General features: G+C 39.3%; 1 protein-coding gene across 3 annotated transcripts in view; it reads right to left on the reverse strand.

Moving 5' to 3' along the window:
* Hs6st2 (heparan sulfate 6-O-sulfotransferase 2) overlaps positions 1 to 23724 on the reverse strand; it is a 272231-nt gene that overhangs the window by 33698 nt on the left and 214809 nt on the right. For 2 of the 3 annotated variants that reach the window (XM_076918155.1, XM_034485277.2), the window contains one exon: positions 4717 to 4803. The exons of the other annotated variant lie outside the window; for it this stretch is intronic. In XM_076918155.1, coding sequence (XP_076774270.1) covers positions 4717 to 4803 — 87 coding nt within the window. The remainder of the gene's footprint in view (positions 1 to 4716; positions 4804 to 23724) is intronic. 3 annotated transcript variants of the gene reach the window in all.

Raw genomic sequence — 23724 nt, forward strand, 5'->3', positions numbered from 1 at the left:
TCTGAGGACTGAGCTCAGGTATGTCTTCATGCCTACATGATAAGCACTTTACTGACTAAGCTATCTCATTAGCCTTTAAACGCATTTTAAGATGATACTTTCGGCTGATGATGGGTTTATCAGGATGAAACCCTATTATAAGTTGAAGAGTATCTATATCTCTACATAGAAATGACCGGCAGCATGGGTTATTTGATTTGAGAGAAAACATCTATGTTGATCTGTACATTCTAATTACTGTATCACCACCAGCAAAGCATTACATCCAAAGCTTCAGACCGTGCAACAATAATGTTGAGAAAGGGCTCCTTCTCCAAACACTGCAGAATGGCATTTCAGAGAGAAATGAAGAACTGGAGATGGGCGCGTCTTTTCCCTTTTCTCACCACTACAGCTATATATTGTATAAAGTGGAATGATTCCAATTCGTCCAAATTCACTAACTCCACTGAATGCGCCCATCAATCTATGCATCATAGAATATAGAGAGTGAAGCACATTGTTGGACCTCAGCGACGAAAAGAGGCCAGGAGCTGAAGTGATGTTCTCTGGGAGAATGATACTATTCATTACTGAACATGGGGATTAGGGAGAGCATTAGATGACCAGGATTCTAGGCTACCATCTGCTAATAACTGGATGTGTGATTCAAGGGGAGTGATTTACCTTTTGTTAGCAGTGGTGTCCGTATCAGCAATGAAAAGAATTGGTCTCATGTAAAGAATGAAAATATTCTGATACAAAATGAGCACCTTTAACATGTGATGGCAGATGCCCCTAATTCAAGAGCGTAAAGAATTTGTGAGTTCAAGGTCAGACTGGGCAACATGGTATGACTAGTATCTGAAGAAACCAAAACAAGTAAGCCAAATTGAACACTTTGAGAACGCCTGGTGGCAGCTATGCATTGTAACGCTTGAGAGTTTCAGTGCCTTCTGCAGATGATCCAAGAAGAAGTAACTGATTGACTGTGGACTGCTCTGTTGGCCAGAGTAACATGTTTATATTCCAAAATGAAGCCCCATGTGAGGCTCAGTGTTGTGGCCTGGCCTGGTTGGTCATGGGTCAGCAGCACCTGGAAAAGTTACACTGTTTGGTCTAAATGTTATGGTTCTGTTCTGATTTCTGTCTCTGTCTTGTCAATCTGACTCACTGTCAACACTGAAGAAATTGCTTGCTCCTCGCTGGAAGTCACTGCCAGGGTGATCTGGCTCTGCTGCTCAGCTGTATCTCACTCCATCTGTTCCTCTCTGAAACAGAAGGTTGGCTGCCCAGCTTCAGATCTGGGCAATGCAACAGAGCAAGCAGAATTGACACAACTTCCAAGCTGGAGGTTTCCTGCGCTCCACATTGCCTATGCTTCACTGGATCTCAGTGGGCTCTAAATAGGTGGAAAGTCAGAAGGAGTAATTGTTCACTCAGTTTTAGCATTGACCTACTCCACAACTCCCGCTTCTCTGACCCACCTGTCTGTCCAGTGTGTATTTTCTCAGTGGAAAGATGGAGGGTGGGCAAGTGGGTGAGCAGTATATGTATATGTATATGTATATGTATATGTATATGTATATGTATATGTATATGTATATGTATATGTATGTGTGAATGCAGATAAGCACATCTCCATACAAACACACATGATGGCAAGAGGAAGGTGTAATGGGTCTTCATTATTCTCTGCCTTCTTTCCTTGAAGCGGAACCTGAAGCTCACCTTTTCAGTTTCAATGAGTTTGGCTAGCTAGCAAGCGCCTGGCACCCACTTGCTTTAGTCCCGTAACATTAGAGTTATAGGTATATGCTTACCATACTCTGTGCTGGAAAGGGGAATTTGAACATGGGTCCTTATGTTTGCAGAGAAAGTGCTTTACTCACTGAGCTACCTGCTCATCCCTGCAAGTTGCATTTTCTCTGTACTTGACCTATCCTTGTTATTTGAGAGATGAATATTGATAGCATTAAAGGCTTTAGAATTTATTTCACCAGTATCCCCACATGATTAGACTGCTGCACCCCAATAACTGCATAGGTCAGGGGTGACTCCAGTCATAGCCTGTGAGTATTTCACTGCATCACTTAAACAGCATATTGACATTCTCAGTTTTCTTTACCAAGACTGTGAGCTCCTTGTTCCTTGCTGGATGTTTTATTTATTACCTATGGGGCCCCAGATACAGCACAGAGGTACAAAGTAGATTCTCTGTCTCTCTCCCCATTTCATAAATACACACACACACACACATATATAAAGATATATTATAATAACTTCTAAGACTTGAGTCAAAGATGGTCTTTGCAAAAACAATAGATCTAAATTAAATATATAATTATCTCTTGAATCATGTTTTTACTTGTAAAGTAGAAATAATAATAATAATAGTGTCTACGTTATGAGTTTCATATGGGCAAGGATTAATGAGGAAAAATATGCCACATGAACCATACATAGGCTGGCACATAAGCACACAAGCAATACATATAGGTTATTAATTTTTGCCATGAGGCGAACTTGACATAGCCTAACTTTTGCATTTTATATTTTATTCAGAAAACAGAACAGCTGACTTCTTTTCAAAGACATACTCTCTTTATCTCTTGCAGCCTATATCTAGCCTCAAAAATAGCACAGAGAAACTAAAGAAAAAAAACTACTCTGTGACTACATATCTTACTGTCATTAGATCAAATAATGCCAGAAAACCTAGCAGAATGGCATCTTCAATGCTGGCTGTAGCTACCACTATACACCCTGCAGCCAAAGAACTGCAAGGACAACTCAGCAGGAAGTATATAGAACACCTTTCTCTGATCCTCAGGACATAATGCCTAAACTTTGATAGACAGTATTCTAATAGGTGTGAAGAAGGCCCCCTAAGTGTCTTATCACAGCCATAGAACACCAGCACTGTTGCTGAGTCCAAAGATAGCCTAAGGCAGAGGAAATATGCAGTGACAGAGTAAGAAAAAAATTCTACCACTCCAAACCAATGGGAAATAAGTGATACAAAGGAATCTGACTGGCACAACCATGAAAAAAGGAATCCAACGACATTCTAATTTAATACTAATAACTAACCATGTTGGTGAGAAGTTAAAAAGAAACTGTTTTATCTGTAAGATACTGTGTATGGCAAATAAAAGACATGTATCTCAGGATGCAGCAATGCCAGAAGCTTAGGATAGATGCAAACATAGTAGCTATGATAGAAGATCATGGCTATCTACATGGGGACGCATTTATTCAGCCCTCCTGTTGTGAACAACTTGAGTACAGTATTCATCACACATTCTCTACATCAGCTTCACTTATACCAGCTGCTCCTTACATGATACACAGTGCATCCTCAATTAATAGATAAAAGATTGGGCACCTGCAAAGTCCAAAGAAACAAAGCAATGTTCCTTTTTAAAGTGCATCAGCAAATCACAAGTATCCGTGATTATATATCAGGATCTAATGAATAGAAATTGCACTGTGGAATCATTAGTGTGACAGGTATGTGTGTGACAGGGGCTGTGTCCAGACAGGAGTCTATCATTTCTACAAGCCTGGCATTAAAGCAACTCTCCAGTGGTTCATTGTGAACTGAGAGTGTGCAGTAACAATGGAGTGGGACTAATTTGGAAACCTTCAGCTGTTTGGAAAAGTGTATATCAGCTCCATTCCTCTATAATTTATACAGCATTTTGACCGTAGTGCTTGGAGATAAATAACTGAAATGAATTCTAAATGTTCAGAGAAGTTAGTCCCATATTTTTGCCACCACTTTTAGTATTTTCATGGATAGGCTGTGATCGACTTAATATGTAAAAGTAAAATGTTATTCAGGAGGTAAAAAGAAGAAAACTGCAGACAATAGATCTTTCACACTGGGAATTGAATAGAAGATCATATTCCAAGTACAGTATTTAGTGTCCAGTGCTGAATATATATAATATATGACCATTACAAATCCTCCTTCCATTGCAAAGCCTCACTCTTGTTGTGGCATATCTTATTACTCAATGAGAGCTTCTAGTGTAATGGAGGCATCTTTCATCTTCTAGATGCAGGCCAGCACAAAGCCCGACATCCTTGAGAAAGAGAGCTTATGAGAAGAGCTGAGTAGTTCGCAAAATGGCTGCAGCTACTTGGAGAGGGAGCTGCCTAACTGAAGGTATGTCATCTCTATGGGGACACACCACAGAATACCATGTACTCTCCAAGATGAGAGATTAGCTAAAGCTGTCTTCTGGAACCATCTTAAAGACATAAATCTACTACCACAAATATCTAATCAATACAAGTTTTTGGCAATGCAACAAACGACATAGAATGCACATGCTAGTTATTGTGAAAAGAATACCACATAATGTAGTCAGTGATACAATGAAAATGTAAATGTATTAAAATGAGGACATTTATGAACTGGCTTTCCATATCAGTCTAATTCAACCCCAAATCTCAAAACACAGATTTCCATACGTTGCATAAAGCATAAAGTGATGGACCAGTGTTGCCTTTGCTTCACTTTTGCAAAATCATCTACTGACTTTTCTTCCCCCTCCCTCATCCTTGTACCAGTATCACTTACATAGATATTGTTCTTTCAATTCCCACTGTCAAGTGCACAAAAAGCATCACACACATCTTTGCTGAATGGATAAGGATGAATGACAAATTGAAGGTACATGGCTTTGTGGTAACTCTGTGAGATGCACAACAGTGCTTTTCACTTACTTCCCACTCTTCGATGTGCTCCGGGACTTTGTGGCGGATGCAGAGTTGGCACCTGAGTTGAAGTTTGAAGAACCCCATCTATCCTTACTATACCCACAAAACAAAAATATATACAAAGAACACGAAGACAAAAAGCAATTAGTCATTTCATTTAACGATTTTCAAGACCCCTTTCCCTCCCTCCCTCACTCCCTCCCTTTCCCTCTCCTTCCCCTCCCCACCCCAGCATGTTTTTATCCAGAGATGTCCTTCAATGTCAAAAACAGTGGGAACTTTTAGCCAAGGTCAAATAAAACAACTGCCCTTTAAAGATTCAAAGTTTGACCTGTTAGGTTCTATTAATCGTAGCACTCTAGCCCAAGCTCCCAAGAAGTTTCTAGTGAAAAAAAAATGGTATAAAATACTTAGTCAAAAGGGAATAGTTAAGACTCTTACATTTCCAGCCACTGGAGTGTCTGCACCATAAGTTCAGTTCTAAAGCTGCCGCCTTTCAATAAAGGATATGGATGCCATATCCCAAAGACTTCAAAATGTCTTTGGGAGATAGTATCATTGGATGAATTTATAATTTTCACTCATAATGTTGCATGGGAAGGCCATGAATTGAGATACTCTTGCCAGAGAAGCACCATTTGCTTCATGAGTAATTGAATTTAAATTTCCACCTTCAATAACTCCACAGCTTATGTCAAACCTTGGAAACAATTACTAAATAAATCACAAGGAAGGGTCTGCTTAATCTCATCAGGTTAATAAACGAAGGCAAATTAATCACCTTGAGGTAAACAAAGGGGCATAATTGATTGGAGTCTCCTTGATTACTTTATTCTATTTCCTTTATCAAACTATTTTACCATTATCTTCAATTCAGCTGCTTTGCCTTGAAATTAATACTTTACTTCATCTTCAGATTTCCATGGAAACCAACTCAACGCCTTTCTCTCTACTTGGTGTGTGGAATTCTTTATCCTAATTTCATCAGATTTTTTTTTCTGTTACTAAAATCTACGTCAGCATAACTTCATATATAGTGAAGGTAAAAGCTTCCTGTCTTTATTGTTCAAGATATATGATGGAAGTTCTTTTTATTTTTAAATTCATTTACTTATGGTGTATGTACACTCAAGTGTGTATGCACATGTGCAATAGTATGTGCATAGAGGTCACAGGACAACTTGTTGGAAACAGATCTCTCCTTTTACTATACGGGACCCAAGGGATGCAATTACTTCATTAGGCATGGCAGCAAGTGCTCTGGGCCATCTCATCAGCCCAGGACCTTTCTTGTTAAATTTGAAATGTATTATTATTAATGTGTGTGTGTGTGTGTGTGTGTGTGTGTGTGTGTGTGTGTGTGTGTGTGATGTTTGGGGGGGAGATGTGCTGGTGTGGATCATGGTGTGCATATGGAAGTCAGGAAGCAACTTTCAGTTGTTTCTCTTTCAGCCAAAGGTTCCAGGTTCAAACTGAGGTTGTTGGGTCCAGTCAGCGATTGCTTTTACCTGCTGAGCCAACTTGTTCACGAGTCCAGGACCTTCTGAGGGGAGAGAATAGTGTCTAAGGGAATGTAAAAGAGCTTTCTAGATTCTTATGAATCTTTAAAGCATTTGAAAATGTCTCTGGGTAGCAGCATTTATGTGAAGGCTGGGAGGGCATCATAAATGACATTCTGTTCTACTGTCACTGGCTTCAAATGGGCACCGGGGTGTGATTGGAACAAGAAGTAATGAGGGGTGATTGCAAAGGTAATAAAGATGTATAGGTACAGACAAACACTAACAGGAGAAGTGGATACAAGCAAAAGCTACAGCAGTCTGGATTGAGTGTCCACAAGGGCCAAAAACAGCCCTGTAAAATGGGAGCTATGCAGGTAGACTCTGATTCTGCTGCTTGGTATGTGGCTCTGCAGTTAAATGTGGAGACTGTAAACAGTGAAGTACCGGGGACACTCTCGACTGTGCTGTTCACTGACTCAGCAGCCTGTGCTCCCTGCTAATGGAGACTGAGGAGCTGATATGACTTCTTGTGAAAGAACTCTTTAGGCAGTTCAGGGATGAATACCACTGACTCTCTCTGTCAAGAACCAAGGTCAGAAATTGGTTGCCACAATTCAAATCCGGACAAAAGATTCTGGGTCAGAAAGAGCAATCAGAAGTATGTATGAAAATACCTTACGGATACCTATTACTTTACATGGTAATAGATAGCAGAAGGAAGGAAAGAAGGAAGAAGGGGGAGGGAGAGATGAGAGGGAGGGAGGAGGAAAGGAAGGAAGCTAGTTCCCATTCAGAAGCATTCAAAATTCTTGTTTTCAAAAAGTGCATTAAGTCTGATGCAAAGGATGCAATAAGCTTCCAGTTATGAAGCACAAGTAGAGGCTGGAGCTATAGCTCGGTTGGTAAAATGCTTGGCTAGCATGGATGAATCTCTTGGTTGGATCCCCAGCGCACACAGCTGAAACCATGTGGTTGTGTACATCTGTAATCCAGCACTTAGGTGGAAGTGGGAGGATCAAAAGTTTTAGAATGGTTCTCAGCTTTGAATCAAATCTGAGGGCAGGATGAGGCCCTGATTCAAAGGGGGAAAATGCAAGTAGATCCAAACCATCTCACTTCTACATTCTTGGGCACTGGGCTTCTTCCAATCCTTCACTCACAAAGTAGGCAGTGGGAAATTTGTTTGGAAGCACTCTAAAACCAGGGATCTTCTAAATCACCCTGAGTACACTACAGGCTCAGATTGTGTGCCCAGAAGTTTAGGCATCCCTGTACTTTTGAATAAAACACCCATTCTCACTGTTAAATCCCCACCTCTGTGTCTGCAAAAGCCAGATATCAGGGGAAAATGGCAGCCTGCAATGGCAGCCTTATTGTTAACTGCTTCTCTGGAGGTGGAAATCCTGGGGCAGCAGCCTTTTAATGATGGAAATGATCCGACCCCACTCCACCCCCCCCCCAGACCTACAGCCAAATCCCAGTAGTGCAAATCTGAGGGGAATGGAAACACAAACATTTTCAAGAATAAATCACACAGGGAAGGTATGGCACCAAGGCCAGAGGTGAAAGTACTCAAATGTCTCCAAATGTGTATTCCGTGCAAATAACAGATGGGTTCCCAGTGGGAAATGTATCAGAAGGGGGAGTGGACAAGAGAAACTTCTGGCAGGCTTGGATCCTAGGAGGGCAATTTTGTAGCTATCCTAAGGAGAGTTGTACAGAAAGGTCAGCCAAATATTGGCAAAAAGAAGCCATTGCTCCTTCTCTCTGAAATCTAGGCTGGGTAGATAAACCTGGACAAGATGCTGTAAATCTCAAACCTTGAAACACAAAGAATGAAAGCAGTAAGTCTGGGGGCCTTGAATTTTCCCACAGTGCCTCATAAGTGATAAAGAGAAAACACTGCTGCACCAGACTACTGGGAGCCACAAAGATCTGGAAAGACACAGGTCAAAGGCCCAAAGATTAAGATGCTTCCAAGAATTCAGGTCCCCGAAACATCCAGAACAATCCCAGGGATTTACAGGAATGTCTTCTTGCTTCTAAGCTATATGGATGATAAGTTGTGGCATATGAGAATTGGGAGGAGCTGAGCTGAATTTGACCTAGTTCCTAACCTATGCATCTGAAACAGACATGTTCAGTTGTCACTCGTTTGATCCATCTGGTTCTACAGCACTTGTCAGCTCTCTCCACTTTCATCTCTTTAAATTGTAATCTTGAGAGCTGTGGTTGAGATCCCAGAAGGTCAGGGTCCAACCTTCTTGAACCCCACCTGAGTAGTATCTTCTTCTGAGATAAGATTCTGGCTTGCCTCAGGGCCCCATCAAAGGCTTGTGAAACCAATTCCAGGTGAGTTTTCGATAAGAAAAGTTAATGCAGGCCAGCCTTCCTCTGACGGCCTGATGGGCTGTCATCACTAACAACTAATATCAAGAAGGCTTTCCTCTCTACAGGCTCCATACATGCTCCAAAGGCTACAAGGGTAGGAAAGAAACTATTATGCACATTCCATCTAAGTAAAAAAACTGTGAGGAACCCAAGTCTGCAGCATTCTCAGAGTTCCTGGTGGGACAATTTGATATCCATTGTCAGAAACCAAAATGACAACCAGACCCATTCCTGCTGGCTGTTTTGTTTGTTTGTTTGTTTGTTTGTTTTCCTGTTGCCAGAGGAATAATTATGAGCAAAGAACTTAGTAACCACTAAAACACACTTCACCTTTTTTGTTTGTTTGTTTACTGCTATTTGGGATTGAAGCTAGAACCTTATACATGCAGGTCATATTCTCTACCAAACTACATGCCCCAGTGACTTAGCCCATTTTTTTGGTGGGCATGCAGAAATCTGTACTGCTCATAATATATCATAAGCTCTTTTTGGAAACAGGCCCAGGTCCAAGAAAAACACTTTGTTTCTGGAGTTACTGAAATTGTAAAAAATGAATTTCTAGAGTCCTAAGAACTTGAAAATTGCATTTCAGGAGGCAGGCATGATTGATTGCAGACTACTGTCACCATATCATTTCTGAGCAGTGACCATATGGCTCCACGGTGCTGCTTACATTTTATTGCTTTAACTTTTAAGTCAGTCAGTGCTTGTTATGGTTTAAACATCCTTTGTCTTGGGGGAAAGCCATGTCAAGGGTTGGTCTCCAAATTAACAGTATTGGTAGGTGTGAAGCATTTAACAGGAACATTTGGAACATAGGGCCAGAGCTTTTATGAATGGGTTATTTAATTGCAAGAGTAAGTTGCTCTCAAGGGAGTCTAGCACTCCACAATACATCTGCTCTCTTCAGCCCATACCTGCTTGCTACTCTCACATGTCCTTTGATCTTCTGCCATGTTGTGGAACAGCAGGAGGACTTGAGATATGACTGAATGACCCCTCCTAATTACCTCTCTGAGAAAACTCCAGCAGGAGTGAATGTGGTTGTCATTTTGGTTTCAGACAATGAGCATCAAACTGTCCCATCTCGATCTTCAATGCCTTTACAACTGTGAAAAACAAACCGGCTTTCCCTGTAACTATTCCATGCTCATGAATTTGGTTAATACAACAGAAAACAGGCAAAGCAAAGCACATAAACATATCTTGAATGAATAAATGCCCTGCATTTGGGCACAGATGGAAAGATTACCGTCAAAGATTAAAATGTCTGGCAACAATGTTAGAAAAAGAAATGGTGACATACATGTCACATGTTTTTCCATGACTCACAAATAGTCCAGGAGAACTGGAGTCTGCTTACGGTCTATTGCAAACACAGGTGCGTTTTGAAAAAATATTTAAAGCAAACATGCTTGGATGATGGGACAATACTGCTTAATAATTGTAGTACTAAGTCTGTTGCAATCATATAGCTTTCTAATGATTTTCAATGCATGTTCTTGTAAGTGATGAAAAAAAAAAAAAAAGATGTTGAGGGCTTGTTCCAAGTCTCTGTTGGAGGGAAGGAAGGGTTAGCTATTCTGTGCTCTTAGCAAAGAATCTAGGCTCCAGGAAGGTCCCAGGATTGGAAAATGTACTTAAACCAGCCACTAGTACGGAAACACACTCATCCAATGTGCATCCCAAACATGTTTGAGTCCTCTCAACAATCCATCCTTGGGGAGGCTATTAAATCCCAACTACCTCCTGGTGAGGGCCTGCCTTTCTCTTCTCCAAGATGCCTCCAGTTTTGAAGTAGTTTTTGCCCTTGTTCTATTACTGAGTAAGAACGCTCTTCAAATATCGACTCCTTTAATGAAAGCTGATGAAGCATCTGTATTTCATTTCCCTGCCTTGTTGTGTCCTGAGTGGGATTTTTTTCTCTTTGCACCCCCCTCATTTTTTCATTTCCCCTCCTACCTGAAGTGGCTGAATTTGAGTGTGTTGTCCTTTGAGTCTCTTAGACTCATTATCTCTGTTTTTGTCCCTCATCAAGCAGAGGAAGGTCAGTTCTCTAAGATGCACTTTAATTTGCTTCTCTCCCTGGTTTCTCTTGACTTATGCTCAGATAGCAACTGGAGTAGACAAAGGCTCATCTTTATTGCTATGTCTCATAGAATAAGTATAGTCTCTCAGGAACAACTCCTAAGCTCAAAGCAGTTGTGCAGGAGTCCTGAGTTTTAATCCCGGCTGCCAGTGAGATATCTAAATTTTTGCTGTCTTAGGACTGTTGTATGTAAAACAGAGGATATTAAACCAATCAGGTAAACCATTCACAGAGAAGCTCACAGCTGCTCTGTAACTGCAAAGCTTTCAGACAAGTCAGGCTGGGCACATGCATTGTCTTGCCCTCTCCCCTTCCATTAACTCCCCACTCTAGCAGCCCACCACAGGGCACCAGGGGCTGCAGCAATAAGTTCATTGATTATTGTTGGTGCTTTGCTCTCTTCACCTATTGGCACATGCTGGGTGGTGTTTTGTTTTGTTTTGTTTTGTTTTGCCAAGGGAGTGGTAGTCACATTCCTTAATGTCTCACTGGGTCAGGGGAAAATTAGATTACTAGATTTTGTATTATATTATGGTTTCGTTTAAGCTGGCTGATCCCTTACATACTGTGAAAGAGTGTAGACTTTGCTTTCAGAGTATCAGAGGCCAGTGGAATTTTGCATAACAGTTATAAGTGCTATTGTACTATTTCTGTATTCACATCAAGCTCTGGTGTTTCTTCATCAGATGGGAGATTGAACAAAAATCATAGTTCTGACATTACATGGCTTTGGGTAATTGAGACCTGAAATACAAAAGGTGCTTGGACTGGCATGGTCATTAGGAAGGTGGAAAGCATGAAACCATGCACAGAATCAAAAAAGAAAATATAGCAGAACTTGAAGATTGACTACATTGGAGGAATGAAAATAAACTCTAAATAACAGCTGCAGAGAATGTTCAGAAACCAGATGACTGGGAAACAAATCTGCTCTCCAGGTGAAAGAAATTAGTTTAGAGAAAGTATAATTTATAAAAGACGAGAAAAGATTTGGCTTGGCACATATCAAGCTGGATGGCAATTCCTGGCAGACTTATAAAGAGATGGCATTGTAATTCCAGAAGAAAGGCGGAGTAAGAATCTAATCACAGCTCCAAAGGGGTGACCTAAGCCATAAGATAAGAAGTGAGACCCGATAGGACTGTGGTCCTTAGGATTAAGAAGCAAGTATTTCTGGTGGCAATGTTTTGCCAGAACGTTTAGTTCCTTCTTAGGTTGTGGGTATTGCAAGGGTTTTGCAAAGATCCGTAGACCAGAAATCCAAGTAAAAGAGGCTATGATGGTTGATTTTGTTGTATAAAGGTCAGTGCTAAGGTTAATGGGGGAAAGGGCAAGCCTTGATACTTGTACACCCCAGTAGCTTTCTTCATTATATCTCTCTTGCTAGTTCCCATGCCCTAGTTCAGATAGATCACTTATGGTTGACAAAGTTAGCTAGGTACAGAGTGGGTAGAAATAACGTTGTCAATCCTGAATAGAAAGCCATTATACAGTCCCTCCCATAATTCTGCCATCTTTGTGTAGGAAGGGCCCTGGCTGATGGACAAAATTAATCCTTTAACACAAGCTTAATTTCCAGCTCAAATCTTTTGCTTTGTCCAAGATTCCCAAGGACTAACCAAATATTAGTGTCGAAACTAAGATCTCTGACTTTCCTCTGTGCTTCTGTTTCCCTTTTCGACCTTGTTTCTGTATTTTGGCTTACTAACTGCACCATAAGGTACCATTTTGGGTGGTTGAGGAATATCATCCTTCAATAATAAAACCACAGTTGCACATGGGGACAAGCTCTCTGGGAGCAAATTAAGGACCTGAGAGTTTACGATTCTAACACATTCTCAGCAAATGCTAATGCTGTCTGCCCATGATCTGCAGCTTGAGAACCACTGCTGCTCAAGACAGCAGTAGAGATCAAGAGAACAATCAGCGATATTCACTGTCCCCGGTTTCCAGACAATACAATTGAAGGGCAGGGGATAGAAGATGTAAAGAGCTTCCTACAGCATCTCTGGAGAAAGTCTTCTTTCCTGAGGAAGTGGCAATTACTGCAAACGCCACAGAGTGGAGCTCAATAGCAGGTAAAACAAGAATTGGATCTGACAAGCATTAATTGAGCCTGCAGTTCTATTTACTGAAAACGATCTGGCATAATTAAAAATTCACAACTAGAGTCTTGTTTGTGAATGTTCTATATTAGGGAGTTCCCAGAGTGGGCCAGAGTCTCAGTGAACTTTTTAGGAAAGGCTGAAGCAGCCAAATAGTACGACAGGAATTAACACAAGAAGAAAAAAGAGAAGTCTATTTACTTGACAGAAATTTTATTTTATATAGCAGAATAAAATAAGCCAAAAGTCTTTGTGTAGAGAGAAACACTTCCCTATTGGGTTATCGTTGATTATTTTTACTTTCTAATAAATATAAACTTATGATGGTATTTTTCAGAACTGTTCAAATGTATTCATAAAGGCTCATAATATTTAGTGCATAGGAAGTTTTCAATACTGGCTTACTGGCAAACATATCTGAAAAATTGGCTGCTAGCATGCATTTGTTGAACTGAACTGGCTGGCTGAAAAATATTACATTAAGAGTTTGTTAATAGAGTCACACAGCCTTTTTTTTATTGTTCAAATGACTTATGTCAGATCACACTGCACGCCTAAAAGAGTGATGATAGTCTATTGCAGTACCATTTCCTGAGCCCTGGTGCTCACATATAGGACACTCAAATACAGTAAAAATCAGAGTGTGTCAGCAACTTCAGAGCACAGTGTTACCCAACTGAAAGCAACCCTGGGTTTGTGAGGGAAATCTAGGCCCTGGAATCGGGCAGAACTTGGACCATATTCTATTTCTGTACTCTCTGGAAGAATTTGAACAAACAACATCAACAAGACATTTTTGTTTAGATCTAAGACTTCTGATCTTGACAATGGGAAGTCAGACACTAATCTTTTTAGCTACTGTTGGCGTTAAAAGCCAATATTGGAAGTGCAAGTGTCTACTTCTTGCCATCTTAACTGGTATCATGGGGGCCAAATAAATGCACCCAAGATTACAAAGACCATCAGGAATCACAGAAATCAAGTGGAATAGCCACTTCAGGTTGAAAAATGTTTTCTGGGGTAGTAAAAGAAGAAAGTTCCTATAAATCATGCTCCAATTTTAATAGCATCTTTCTGCTTTGTTACAGTTAGAAATAGCATTACTGTAAGTAATATAAGTAATGAGTAATACATGCTCATATACAATTAAAATCCCACAGATTCATGAAAGTAACACATGTTGTTCTATATCATTTCATAATCACTGTTAGATACTAGTCATATAATTTGTAACAATAGATGCCTCTTCATAAATAGCCAGTCGAGTCAAAACCAAGGCATTTAGCTGAGCCAAAGATTAAGAATCTATTGACTACAATCTAAGGCTCACAGAAATATGAAACTTGGAAGAATCTTTAGAGACAGGAAAGTGAAGCCCAAAGAGGAGATGGGATGTATCCAAGAAAACTATCTAAGGATAAAATATGAACGTAATGATAGAATTTGGCTGGCACATGAAAATAGGCCCATAATCTCCATGAAGTGCAAAGCAAGGCAAGGGGGCTTGGAACCAAAGATGATGTAACACAAATTAACTGTGGCTCCATCTGCCAAGATAATAAGGGCGGGTGGCTTTGTGCTCGGAAATAGGAATATGTACATGGAGGGCCAGTTTTGTTGAACTTTTCCATGCCCATGGGACCACAGAGCAAAATGTTGATTTGGCAATTGGATATATGAATACAGAATTTAGTACGACATAGGGATCTCAGCGGAAGACTGGTCTTCACAAATCTGGGAGTCTGTAAGAGTTCAAACCCACAGAGACTAAGAGACTGCACAGAGGGAATATATGGAGTGCACTGAGTGAGGAAGGAATTGCCAAGGAAGATGATTAAGGACAAACCAGATATGAGATTTGTGTGCTTGCAAAAGCCAAAGAGGAAACTGAATCTAAGAGCAGGAGAATTCCAGTCATAAGAAACTCATTTGCTGATTACGAGACTGTTTTATGTCCAAGGATTCCAACTGCTGTATGTTACTTTTTCCTAGTTGACTTGTCTAATTAGTTCTGCTTCCTCATTAGTCACCATCCTGTCCTTTATCACACCAAGAGCATTTGGTAGTGAAAAACTCTTGATTTCATCCAACCTGTTCTTTATCAATTCCTGGCAAGGATGACCTGCAGTCCAGTGAAGGAAGAATATCATACACCAGCCAAATTCATAATTATAGGCTTTGGATGTGTTTCTTTTTTTTCAGTCCGGCCTTATTTATTACAACAAAGGTCAATAAAACAAGAAATTGTTATAGAATAAACAAAAGGTACTAAGGCTTATATAAATATAGTTATGCTTAAAAAAATAAACCTATAAAAATAAACTAGGCTTTTGACTATTTTACTGGTTTATTTGATTTCTCTAGTATATGCAAAATCAGAAATAAGCCTTACCACCCTGATCTTGACTTCAAAACTCTAAACCAAAGCTTGACTCTGGTAGACTCTGAATTCAAATCCACTTGATGCCATTATCCACTTGTCTTATCACTTGGGAAGGCCTGGAGACATCTTTGTAATATTAGTTCTTGGCTTTGAAAATAGTAGTTCTATATTTCTCACCAGTCACTAGACAACCAACTTCTTATTTAAATACCACTTTAAAACACAACAAACTAGGTCTCCATCAATTGATAGCAAGAACTTTAATAAAAGAGTTCAGCATCAGTGGGAGCACTTCTTGGCTTAGTGGGAATGCAGGGACAGAGAGGCAAGACATGAAAAGCCGAAGGCAGCTTTCTATTGAGAAAGTCTACAAAACAAAGAGAAGAAAAGAACAAAAGAAGGCCCTTCCAGTGAATGTCCTCATGGCTAGCTCAAATGCTACTGGCAGATGCAAGTATGGGAAGGACAAGCTCTCTTCCTGGAAGTCATCAAGGTTAAGAAAATGGCTGTCTTCACTGTTACTGAGGTTATCCACGAAAGGATACCATAAAATGTCAAGTCATCTCTAGACTCCCCCTTCAACCGAAGAATATGAGTCTGAACACCTCTCAGATAAGCTTGAAAGGATTCTATATGTGAGGTAGACAGATTACTTAAGCTGTGAAGAATTCAACTTTTACTGTGGCTCAGGGATCTCTGTTAATCATCAGGTCCCAGGAAGTAGATAAGTCTTCCAGATGGCTCTTCAAGAAGAGAGCCCTGGAGGCAGAACAGAAGATTCTAGCTAGAAAAAAAAAAACAGGGTTGGCATTTAAAGGGAGACAAGATGGTACTTAATTCAGAGAAACTCAGATGTGGGGGGAAAGTATCCAACCAGTTACTTGAAATGAATACAAACAATACTTTGTAGCTTGGGGATATGCAAAATGAGCTTTTAAAATCTATTGCATGGATAGGGAGATCGCTTAATCATTTAAGATATTTGTCCTCAAGTCTGACACAACCAGCGTTCTAGCCCCAGGAGCCACATGACAGAAAAGAGAGAATTGACTTCTGCAAGATGTCCTTTGAGCTCCATATGTATGTTGTGTTATGCACATACATGTACATGCACATAGATAGATGATAGATAGATAGATAGATAGATAGATAGATAGATAGATAGATGCAATTAATAAAAATTGTTTAAGGGCCAGAGATGTTAAAATGTAGTATAGCTGTCTAATGTCCACAAGGCCCTATCAGTACTCTTATAATTATGTATTTTGTGGCCTCTTTTAATGCCAATTATCTTTTCTTTCTGTTTTCCATAATACTTTATTAAAGTTAGCATTCATGTACTCAACATATCTAGGGCTTGTGGGAAAAAAATTTAGTGTTAATATTCTAGAGTCCTAGAGACACTAAAGAGAAACCCTAGAGGAAGGGAATAAGCATTTTATATGCAGAAAGCTTTGCTGTTAAATCTTTTCTAAAACTTTTCCCTTTATAAGCTATTGCTTTACTCATCCTCAATAGGTTCTTGGAGTTTTGTTTCAATTACATGGATGCTTCCTTTACTGCATGCTTGCCAAGATGTCAAAAGTCAAGTTAGACCTAGTGAAGGCACTTTTGTTGCAACACACATAATTCCAGAGTTAAGCTATCAGTGGTCTATGGAAGACCACACACTATGGGGTACATATGGTTTGCAGACATGGGTATTAACCCATCTGAATTTTGTTTCTGGAAAAAATACAGATGCTTTGTTTCTTGAGTCAATACGGTTCCTGGAATCAGAGTCCAATTTCAATTTTGTAAAGTAAGGATGACAAACTGAAAGTCAAAGGAGATACTATGTAAAATAATTCGAAAAGTCAGTGATTTGGCTCAGCAATTGGAGTGCAGAAAAATTCTGATTATGTAGAAATTTTCTTGTGCATGCTGCTCAATGATCCCTCCATTTTTACTGATATTTAGGGAGAAAGAAAGAATAAGTAAAAATGAACATTACCTATAGCATCAAAAGTTTGGCTAACAGAAACCAAGTTTATAACAAGAACAATAGGCCCAAGCTAGTAGCATGGGGCAGGGAAAATACAAGCTTATGTAATGTGCTCTCAGTCTAGAGTGGATCAGTAATTTGTCATTTCTAACATACCACTTATCTTCAAATTGAGGGACTTTCCCTGGAAGTAGCATTATAAGATGGGGAAAACAAAGTCAACAAAAGGGCTTTAAAAGGGAGAAAGCCTAATCCACAAAACCTTGGTCTACTTGAATTAAAGAAATTGTAGGTTGGAGTTACTGTGAGTTTCCTAGCAACAAGAATAAAATGGAAACATGGTGGCTAATAGCATTGTCAACTTGTGATAAAAAAAAAATGCTACTTTGTCAGAAAAATCAAACTTTATATATTTGTGTGTACATGTGTGTGTTAGCAATCCTTATTTTACAGGACTGAAAGACAGAATCCTCCCCACTTCCGTCTTTCATCTCTCTATATCTATCTACCCATCTATATGTATGTATGTATGTATGTATGTATGTATGTATGTATGTATGTATCCATCCGTCTGTCTGTCTATCTGTCTGTCTATCTATCTATCTATCTATCTACCTATCTACCTACCTACCTACCTACCTACCTATCTAGCAATTAATTATCTACACAAAGACTATTTAAAAAGTGAAGTTGAATGAGTCTAATTTCCATTTGGGAAACTTTAGCTAGCCACTGGGGATATCACATAAAAAAGATGGCAGTGGCAACTATGCTAAGTTAATGTGGTAGGGGCACATCCTTATTGATAATCTAATCACATCCTACTGAAGACAATGAAGAACTCTGGTTTCTGTAAAAGTATAAATTGGAACATAAACAATCTGCACATTGAACAGCAGGAAGAATTGTGTCACTTTGGCTATTTTTTTATATTGGTGGGTTTGAGACATTCCTTGGTAGACTCAACTGTCTAGATCCTGCCCCAAAATTTATGCCTGTATTTTCTGTGTTCAACAGGTAGGGAGCCAGACAGACTCAGTTGAAAGCTACAAACATGCTAATGATTTCCTTTTGGTCTTCTTTCCAATTCTTTCTTCAGGGCTCCTGGAATGTTATTCTCTTATCCAACGATTGTATATCTATTCTCTCTCCCTTTTTTTTACCATCTGCTTTCATTATCTGAAATTTTCCATCTATGCCGCCTATCAATTCCCCCCAAAGCTATTCCTCATAGCAAGGTAGTGGCTCAGTACCTGAGCTGCAAACCCAACAATTGGATATGCTGTGAAGTCTCAGAGCCCACTTTTCTTTGATCCGTAGGTTACTGAGGAAGTGTGTAAGGGAAGTTATCCTTTTCTGAAAGCATACTTACCTGTAATCAAAGAGGATACATAAAAGGGCTCCAGAGCAAACAAAGGGGCTCCCCCTTCTAGACTTTAACAAATTAAAACCCACATTAATTAATTCTTCAGCCTTTTAATTGCTCCTGGATTAAATATGCTGAGGCTATTTTTCATTCCTGCCCTGGCTGTCACAAGTTCAATAATTCACTTAGGGAATTCTGGCATCATGTATTTGGCTCTGCCTGTCTATGGAGTCAAAAGGAGTAACTCATTAGTAAGTAAGAAGCATTCATTAGACTTGGGTAAATTTATACTTGTGAAAGATGCTAGCTTCATTCCAGACTATTGGAAAGAGACATGCTCAGAGTTGCTTGGCAAATGAAGAGTCAATGTAGGTAATGTGATAAAGTTTCAGAACAGATCTTCAGCAACCCATCAGAGCCTACACTATATCTAATGCATGCTGCTTTTCTCAAAGGTGTCACCTATAAAGGCAGTATGAGAATTTCAGGGATACTGAAGTTGTCCACATTTTCAGGGCTTCATCCAGGTAATTGTCATTAGGGGAAGTTATGAGACACACGAGAAGTATCATTCATGACTACGTGCTGACACTTGGATTTTGGCCTCAACCATAGGCTTGGCTATCCAATTACATCATAATTATCTTCAGATGAAATGCAATTGACTCAAAAACTGCAATTCTCCTTCAAAAGACAGCTTAAAACTGTGCAGAGACATGACAACATGCTCTAACTGTCAAATGTTCTAACAGTGTAGAAACATGGAAAGGTCAGACGTGTTGAAGAAATTAGCACATCTTTCCATCGATCACTTCTGCTGTGTCAAAAATAAATATGTTGGATTCTTTTATTTACTATAGTAATTTGATAACATTCTGCCTTTGAGTAGAAATGAATCCTACAATCTGTATTTCAGGGTAACATTTTCTGCCTTTTCTTACTGGGTATACAAGAAAGAACCTTGTTGAAATGCCTGCTTCCCTGCCTATGAGCTTTCATTGACTTCTCTAATGGAAATGGTTCTGCTGACAGGTGAGAAAATGGATTCATAGGTCAGTACCTTCAAAGGTCCATTAAGTACAGTGCTATTTAATAGCACATTAACTATCCTAACCAGTGTTGGACAACAACCAGGGAAAACGCAGAAGTTTAAAAACTAATACAGAATCTTAGGAGGCTGAACGCAAATGTAAATCACTACCCTCACTAATTAAAACTTTGGCTCTTTGATTGCTCCTGGATTAAGTCCACAGAGGTGATTTTTCATCCCTGCCTGGCTTGACACAAGCCCAATAATTCACTCTGGCATTCTGACGTCACTTGCTTGTCTCTGCTTTGCCTCACAGTCAAAAGAGGTATCTCATTAGGGAGTGAGTGATATTAATTAGATTTCTGTAAATAAAACCGATGTATGGATGTATATTAGCTCCTGATTCCATCCAGATTATTGAGAGGGCCATATTGAGAAGTGAAAAATTGGGGTTCTTCTTAGAAGCCACTACACCAGTCCTCCAGTTGACTGGTATGTTTCAGGTCACACAAAAAGAATGTGGAGTGAAACAATGCAGTCTAATGCTCGTGAACTGGAAGTGGCAGACGATATTGACATGAATTGTTTTGCAGTTAAAATGTGGTCATGGCTGTTGCTTTATGCTCATTATAGCCATTATAGGACTTATGGTTCAAATAATGTGGATGTACTATTGTTTCAATAACAATATATTCAGCATCTGCGATGGATAAAATGCTACTGATACAAAGATATACTGTGAGCTACCTATACTCAAAGATGTTACAGAATTGAAAGAATGAATTCAAGTGACAACTAATTCTGATGAGGATATCAAGTAAGGAGTAATCTGCTGTTGTTGGGATTGTAAATGTGGATAGCCACTATAAAAACCAATGATGATGCTTCCTCAGGAAGGTAGGAATTGATCTACTTCAAGATCCAGTGTACCACTTTTAGGCATATACCAGAAGGACACTTTATCTTTAGACAGTGACACCTACAACCATGTTCATGACTGCTCTATTCATAATAGCCAGAAACTGAAAACAACCTAAATATCCCTCAACATATAAATCGATAAAGGAAATCTGGCACATTTATACAATGAAACATTACTCAGCAGTTAAAAAACATGATATCTACAGATAAATGGATGGAACTGAAACACATCATCCTGAGTGAGGTATCCCAGACTCAGAAAGACAACTATGGTATGTGTTTACTTACATATGGATATTAGCTGTTAAGTCAATGATAAGCAAACTACAATCCACAGAGCCACAGGTGTTAGGAATAGAGTAAGGGACTAAGGGGAGCAGATAGATCTCCCCAGGAAAGGGAAATAGAATATATAGTTATGGATGGATGGGGGTAGGGACTGGAAAAGGAGGATCAAATGAGGTGGTGGAGGTAAGAGTGAGTTCAAGGCCAGAATGGGCAACTTGTCTCAAAAGAAAAAAGTAAAGGAGAGACTTATAATGTAGGTTGGTGATAGAACACTTGCCTGGCATGAACAAGGCCCTAGGTTTGATTCCTAGTACTTCAAAACAACAACCACCAAAAATTCTCATAGCCTCATTGCTTTTAAGGGTTGCTTGGTTTAATGATGGTACCCTTGATAAATACACATTCTGGTCTCATGAAGGACATTCTTCTGATCTTGAGCAAGGGGAGAGGCAATGGCGTCTGACAACCTGCAGATCGATACTTCTCTGAATGAATTTCATTGTAAGTGACACTCCTTTGGGGATAAGGAATGGCTGACTAGAAATCATTCAAGGTTATCAGATAAATGATAGTTTCTAAACTATTCAGGTGCAACATGTGGAATTAAAACCAGTTGGCAGACATGGAAGCACAATGAAAGATGCATCATATGAACGTGGTATGGATGTTAAGACAACAAGGCAACACTTTTAATACTATTCATAGAAATCTTCAGTCTAGGGACCAGAGAGTCATTGGAAGATGTTCTTATTTCAGAGTCTTGTGGAATACAAAGTTAAGGTGGTTTTGATTATTTTATCAGAGAAGACAAGCCAGAAGATTCAGGACTGTGGGTAGTGGTGGGGGAGACCTTTCTCCTAGACTCCACAAGGCCAACAGCAAGAGCATTATTAAAAGAAACCATGAAAAAAATAGCATGATCTCCAAAGCATAGCACAATGGAGATGTGTGGTTGGAAGAATCTGAGACTATTGATTCAAAATACAAGAAACAAATGGGAAAATTACAATGTATAGGATTCATGAAAGCATTCTAGTTCAAAGAGGCAGCGATGGCAATCTGAAACAGAAAGGCCCTTGGCCCTTGTAGCTAATAGAATAAATCTCCACTAGGGGTAGGATTCACACTTACGTCTTAGATCTAAGCTGCAGTTGATATAAGTACTAAGTAAAGAAGTAGAAAGCAGAAAACTACCTGAATTGCATAGGCTCCAGTGATAGCTAATCAATACAAAATATGTCTTTAGACTGTGCAAGAAATGATTCAGTTTCAACGTTCTAATATGCAAAAATTCTGCCCTTCCTGACCTCCAAAGGTTGATTCTAAGTCTCTTCATTTATCTCCTGATATCTGTCCCAGGCCAGGACCAATCCTCCTTCACTCTAAGTAGGTGAGTAGGCCCAGAGAAAAGCTTTTGATGATCATGTAAATTCCTGCTTTGATATCATTATTCAAAAATACCCCCTGGGAAACTCAACATTGATAGGGCATTTTTGTGAGAGATACCACAATGAATAATTTGGTCAAAATTGGTACATATGATAGCCTGCCCCATAACCTACTCAATATCAAAGCTGTTGAAATCTAATCATTAAGAAAATAGAGTCTATGGCTCATTTTAAGTCAAATAGCTGATTTAACTATTCAGATTTTAACTACAGCTAATAGACTCAAAACACACCCTCCAACAGCCTGCAGACCCAAAACTGCTTGAATTTAGTTATACAAAGCAAATTGTTATAAAGGGCAAATACCAAAATTTCCCCCTAAGCTCACTGAGAATTACTGGGAAAGTTAATATTACATTTTAGAGCACTAAAACATTTGACATATCTTTTTAGAATATAATTCATAATTAGACTGCAAGCAATGATTGTGTGTTTCTACCTCTACTGAAAAGAACAGTGGTTAAAAAGAGCAAGCCACTGAATTGAGTTTCACTGACCCAGAGTGTCAGTGTGCCTCAATGCCCCTGGTAGCTAAGAGCTGGGCTCCAGAGCAAACAATTTAAATCTTTTAGATCAGGAAGCTGAAGTTGACACAGATTTTCTCTAAAGGCCAGATAGGAAATATTTTCACATTTGAAGACATCACTGCTGAAGCACAAAAGCACCACAGACACCACACAAATTAATTCGTGGCTGGGCTCCAACAGAACTTTATTTACAGACACTCAAATTTGTATGCCATATAATTTTCAAGTGTCATGAAGTAGTGTTCAGGGTTTTTTTATTTACCCATTTGAAAATACACAAATTATTCTTAGCTCATAGATCACCCGTAAAGCAAAACAAAACAAAAAACCCAAAAACTCTGCAATGGAGCTGAGAATATAACTCAGTGGCAGCACACTTCACTGTGGGGCTCTGGGGTTCATCCTCAGTACTTGCAGTTGGACGAGAAGTGCAATGACTTACAATGGTCCTGACTTGGTTGACCTATGATGTAAAACTCTAAATTGGCAACCTGCTTGAGAAGGGAGAAAGTCTTGAGTTTCTTGAAGCACTCATTTTGAAAGAGAAACTTATGCTCTGTGAGATTTGGGGTTATTATATTCAATTATTGGTGGTTTTCCCCAAAGAAGTCTGAGTTTGGAAGGGCAGGTTGTAGAGATCCTTTGCTTTTGTTAGTTCTTTATATAGAAAGTTCCTTCCTTTGCCTCTTCCTTTTGCCTCCCTTCTTCTAGCAATCTTTCAGTAGCTATAGTTTCTTTTCAGTATTTTTATAATCCGAGACTATGTGAAATCCCATTATAAGCATTTATTCCTGACCTAAAATCATCCATTTCCTTGTCTTCTAGAGCTGCTCATTATACTTTAAAACTAGTCTGATCCTGAAGTATTCTTATATGGAGAATATGTTAATTTTTATCAGCAAAGTTTTCTCCCCTTTGGTTGGTTTTATTAAGGAAAAATTATGGTAGGTTTCACTACTTTTTGTATTTTATTGCTAAGT

Source organism: Arvicanthis niloticus, chromosome X (genome assembly GCF_011762505.2).
Source record: "Arvicanthis niloticus isolate mArvNil1 chromosome X, mArvNil1.pat.X, whole genome shotgun sequence".
Taxonomy (NCBI): Eukaryota; Metazoa; Chordata; class Mammalia; order Rodentia; family Muridae; genus Arvicanthis; species Arvicanthis niloticus.